Here is a 5,783-nt window from a genome sequence, read left to right on the forward strand (position 1 = left end):
GGCTGCAATGCTTGGTAAGAAATGTACGCATTATCCTGCCCATGTAATTGTAACCCCTCTGTACAGTATGTTCACAAATAAAAAAAAAAAGAATGTGTGTGTTTGAGATGACGTTCTGTGGGTTTTCTATCATTTCCATTGCCTGCCTAGATGGATGCCTCAGTGCCTTGTGTCCACTTTGTGTTCTCCTACCTGGTCTTTCGCCCTTCCCAGCTTACTCAATTCATCCCACTAGAAAGGCTTATTCATATTTCAGGGTGTAAGAACTTGACCTCACCACTCCCAACATTGCTTGTTTCTCTAAAGGGAAACTAAAGGTTTTGTGTTCTTGTCATGTGACACTAGTCATGGATTGTTCTGTGGCAGAGTCTCCTGGGCAACAAAAAGCTGCTTTTGGACAGGAGACAAGTGCAATGGGCTCTGCACATAATCCCAATGTGACTGAGTCAGGTGGGCTATGGAGTCTCTCTGAGTCAGCCAGTGAGGAGCACACCGAACAAACTCTGGAGCCCGTGATCAAAGACTGTTTGCCCAAGATCTTCACGATCCCTGGAAGGCTGCTTGAAGAGGGTCAATAGGCCATTAAGTCCAAAGAACATTAAAACCTTGTCATTTCTCTCCTTAGTTTACACAAGTTCAATGCAGCAAGCAGAAGGACTACTTACTAAGGCAAACTTTTTGTTGAGAATCATCTGCTCCACCAAAGAGGACTCGTTGTGGAAGAGGTGGGGCTGCATGTGGCTCCACATGTGTGGGAACCACCAGAACTCGTCCACCGACCCCAGCAGACAGTCGTCACCTTCATCTTCCTCCTGTGTCCCTGCAGGGGGAATTAAACCCTCAATTAATTCAGATGACATCTATCTATCTGTCCATCTGTCTATCGATCTATCATCTATCTACCTATTTAATCTGGCTAATTACGTACTCTCATATATGGTATTTGGCAAATACCATTTACACTATCTTAATACTTCTAAAATGTGTACATAAATATAGCAAAGGTAAATCTGTTGGAGGACAACCACAGACTCTGATAAACCTTAAAAAAATGTTCTGGTGGGCATGGTGGCTCACTCCTGTAATCCCAGCTCCTGAGGAAGCAGAGATTGAGAGGATCGTTGTTCATCAACAGCCTGGATGAAAAGTTAACAAGACCTCATCTGAACCAATAGCAGTTTATGATGATGCACATGTGTCATTCTAGCTATGTGCAAAGGTTAAACGGGAGGACTGTGGTTCAGGCCAGCCCAGGCAAGAAGGTCGGACCTTCTCCTCCCTCACCACCCCTGGAAATCACTAAAGCAAAAAGGGGAAAGGGCGTGGCTTAAGTGATAGAGCACCTGCTTAGGCAAGAGCAAGACCTGGTCGTCAAACCAAAGAACTGCAACAAATGAAAGCTCAACATGAAATATAAACATTGTTGCCAGATGGAAGTATATAACCATTCCCAAGAACTCTGAACCTTTAGTATCTTTGAACAATTTGTAGTTTGGAAAGAAGGTAATTGTGGGAAATGACTATGGAAACAGTGTGAGCCTCAGCAGGAAGTCATTTTGACATGGGTTCTATGTATAGTTACAACAAAATAATTTCATCATTTGTGTTCCTCGGACACCTTATCATTAAGTCAGTCATTTTGCAGTAGTTTTCACATAGCAAATAGACAATAGTCTCTTGGGCTTTCCCAGTATTTGAATCAGTCCTGATTTCTTCCTCCTCCCCACATAAAATCTGGACAAAGTGTACTGAAAGTTTCTGGATTTTAAAGTCTCCCTCTTCTTGCTCCTGAGTTCTGTTCCTTGCTACATAGACTTCCGGTCTTCCCTTACATCTGTCCTGACCTCTCTCCTGCATTCATTTGCTACATGGCTCTTTTTTTCCTCCTGAAGTTTATTTTTTGGGATAGTGCAGCAGACCTCAGGGCTCTTCAGGGTAATAGGTCAGGCAGACATTATCCTTTCATCAATATCACGGCGAAATCTGCACTGAAAAATGTGGATATATCAGAATCACAAAGGAGTTCAAGCTCATCGTAATTTATAGTAGGTATAATTTTATGTCTTTTCTTTTTTCATTTATTGTTTCATTTTAATCCTACTTTGGGGAATGTTTTAAATCGTAATTAATGAAATTGAGCGCAAGTGTCTGTTGCTTGGTATTTTAAAAATTATGATGAAAATATAATCACAGTTGAAATGTAGTCATTCACAATTGTATTGTCCTGGCCTTCTTTGTCAGAATGGGAGATAAGAAGAAGAATAAGGAGTTAAATTACTTAACATGCTGCAGAACCAGGCTAAAACTTCCTAAATTTTATTGTATTTCTACTTAAATGATTTACCTCTGGGGCATTTGTTCTGTAGTATTTTCTTCATCATTAACCAAGCTGTACCTTGAACGAGCATTATGTCCAGTACTTAGCACCTGATACCAAGTGAGGGCCACTACAGAGCTCACTTAAGGGGCTAAAAAACCTGATCTGTAGGACAATAAGTAAAACGTACCCTAAGTCACTTAATGTGACATTTAATTAAGATTAATACACCCCACATTCAAGTGATAGCATCACTTGACAATAGCATCACTTGCTGACAAATTGTCAAGTCTAGAACTAAAGGTCAGAATGTTGGCTTTTGCAAAACAATGGGGTCAGATTTTATGTCATGGCCTTGTTCTTGATAACTAGTTATATTAAAACAAAGGCGATTTTACTGTCACTACATCATTTATTCATGAATTCATTTTAAAATAGACACTTTTAATTTCTGCTTTCATACAGTGGAAACTTCCAACTGTTCATTTTTTGTGTGTCGGAAGTGACAAAGGAATTATACTGTTGAAGTACTTTCAACATCCATTCATGATAAACTCTGAGGAGTGTAGGAAAGGGAGCTCTTATACTAATAAGGAGTCACTGAAAAATATGTTATTGCAAGATTCCTTTTGAGAACAAGAACACATACATTGAAGTTCCCCACTGAAGTCAAGAATGAGACATGAGTGTCATCAGCACCAGTTTCACGTAGAATTGGCCTGAAGCGTAGTGTGGTGGCAAGTGCCTGTAATCCCTGCTTTGGGAGTCTAAGGCAGGAGGATTGGGAGTTCAGGACGACAGCGGAATACACAGTGAGTTTGAGGCCAGCCTGGATTACAGAGCCAGACCTTGCTTCAAAAAGTAAAACAAGCCAGGTGTTGGTGGCTCACACCTCCAGTCCTAGGACACTGAGATCTAGAGGACTGGGGTTTACAGCTAGCTAGGTAGAAATGTTCTAGTTAACCAGCAAAAAGCCAGATTGGTGTCATGGCTCAAGAGGTACATTGCCAGCAGTGATCAAGCAAGCTGAGTGAGAACTCAAGGCTCTGAGTCTACGCCCCAGCACACACACACAAAATGTTTTACAAGGGCTGGGAAGGTGGCTCAGTGGTAGAGCGCTTGCCTTGCATGCCTGAGGCCCTGGGATCCATTCCTCAGCACCACATAAGCAAAAAAGAAAAAAGCCAGAAGTGGCACTGTGGCTCAAGTGGTAGAGCGCTAGCCTTGAGCTGAAGAGCTGAGGGACAGCGCCCAGGCCCAGAGTTCAGGCCCCACGACCGGACCAAAAAAAAAAAGTTTTACAAATTAATAATAACGAAACAACAAAAAAACAACTGTTCCTCAAAAGAGAATTTCCAAAGAGCTAAGGAACATATGAAAGATGCTCATGTACTATTTATACCTATCAGAGAAATAGGCAATAAAAACATCAGATGATATTTTCCTATCGACGAGAAAGGCTCAAATTAAAAAAAAACATTGCTATTGGCCAGGTTGCCCTGCAGGGGAATACCACTCATGCTAGCGGTAAATACATACATGTATGTATTTGGTATATAATTGGTAAAATCAGCTTGACAAGCTAACTGCCTGCGTGTTTTCTATGAAAAGCTTATCATATATCATATGTGTGCTCTCTAGCAGTTCTAGTCCCAGATGATAACCAATAGCAAAGAAGAGTGCTCTGGAAGATGAGAGCAACAATGTTCACAACAGAGCTATTAATAAAAGCCAGAGCATGGAAACAGCCCACCTGCTTCCAATGCAGTGGAATGGATAAGGAATATTGGTGCAGTCAGACAATGAAATACTACACAGAAATGAAAAATGAAAGAACTATAGCTTATACATCGGCTATGAAATGAAAAGTCATGTTGAACAAGAAAGTCTAGATACTGGTGAATTCTTATACATATCTTTGGGTAAATCAAGCTAAGCAGCTATAAGAGGTCAAGTTAGTGACAGTCTTGAGATCAGGCTAGTGAGTGTAAGTAACACACAGTGGGGGGATTTGTGTTAATTCTCTCTCTCTTGATCTCCTTCTGGAGTTAACACAGCTGTGTTCAGCTTATGAAAACTCACTGAAAGCCAGGCACTAGTAGTTCTAATACTGGTACACAAAAATAATTCACTGAAGATTATCTTTATTATGTAGGCCTTTTTATATGTGTAAATTATAGTTCAATAAAAAACACATTCATTATATAATGCCATAAGCTTTTAAACCATTAACATTTTCTAAAGATTAGAAATAGTACGTTCAATGGAGTTAAATAATATAAAGAAATATGCGGATGGGGAGAATATAAAGAATGTAATTAATGTGCCAGGCACTGATGGCTCACACCTGCAATCCTATCTACTAAGGGGGCTGAGACCTGAGGATCAAGGTTCGTAGCCAGCCTGGCTAGAAAACGTCCTTGAGACTCTTATCCCCAATAAACTACTAAAAAAAAACAACACAGAAGTGTGCTATGGCTTAAGCCTTGAGCAAAAGAAGCTCACAGACAGTCCCCAGGCCCAGAGTTCAAGCCCAAGAACTGACAAAATAAACAAATAAATAAAAATTTAAAAAAATGAATGTAATAACGTGTGCTGGCAAGATATACAACTCTAAAGGGAACAGCCAATCTTGTTTCTTTTTTATTTAATTAATTTTAATTGTTATTATAAAGGTGATGTACAAAGGGGTTACAGTTACCTAATCAGGAAATGAATACATCTCTTTTTGGACAATCTCATCCCTTTCCCAGTCCCATTTCTTACCTGTATGGTAAAACTTCCCTGAAAATCCCAGATTGAATGTGAAATTTGTGATTTGTGCTCGCAAAAGATTTTGAGTATCAAGCAGAGCCTGAAACAGAGAATTAAGAAAAGAAATATATATTTATATATGCATATATATATATATTTATCAGGTTGAGAATAGAATTGGGAAGTTTCAAAACAATAGCTCCTTCTGCATTCAGAAGATAAAACCACTCCTTTGTACATGAGAAAATCCAATGAGGAAAAGTAGTTTCTTTGTTAACTTCACAAACTGAGATAATTCTGAGCTCACATAATGCATAACATATATTTAGTCTTTCATTTGCAATAAATCAGCAAAAAGTATTGGTTAGAAAACAAATAGTTGGGAAAAGTTTAATTTGTGCACAACAAAGGCACATGTATCTAGTACGTAAAGCATTATCTCTGTTAGGACTTAGGGACATAGATTCCTGGCTCTCTCATTGTAAGTGAAGCTATGTAAGAACACTTGGAGAAAGAAGATTGTGATTTCTCAGATATACCTTTAGTCTTCCAAACACAAGACTTTTCAATCTTAAATATAAGATTCTCAAAAGATAATAGTTATTAAAAGAATATAGTATAATTGGGGCTGGGAAGGTGGCTCAGTGGTAGAGCGCTTGCCTTGCATGCCTGAGGCCCTGGGTTTGATTCCTCAGCACCACATAAGCAAAAA

The 5,783-nt window shown here is 39.4% G+C and overlaps 1 protein-coding gene across 1 annotated transcript in view; it reads right to left on the reverse strand.

Moving 5' to 3' along the window:
• Ndst3 (N-deacetylase/N-sulfotransferase (heparan glucosaminyl) 3) overlaps positions 1–5,783 on the reverse strand; it is a 143,274-nt gene that overhangs the window by 91,552 nt on the left and 45,939 nt on the right. Inside the window, exons 2-3 of the mRNA XM_013023762.1 lie at positions 5,084–5,171; positions 666–820 (exon numbers count right to left, since the gene is read on the reverse strand). Of these exons, the coding sequence (XP_012879216.1) occupies positions 666–820; positions 5,084–5,171 (243 nt within the window). The remainder of the gene's footprint in view (positions 1–665; positions 821–5,083; positions 5,172–5,783) is intronic.

Source organism: Dipodomys ordii, unplaced genomic scaffold (assembly GCF_000151885.1).
Source record: "Dipodomys ordii isolate 6190 unplaced genomic scaffold, Dord_2.0 Scaffold70, whole genome shotgun sequence".
Taxonomy (NCBI): Eukaryota; Metazoa; Chordata; class Mammalia; order Rodentia; family Heteromyidae; genus Dipodomys; species Dipodomys ordii.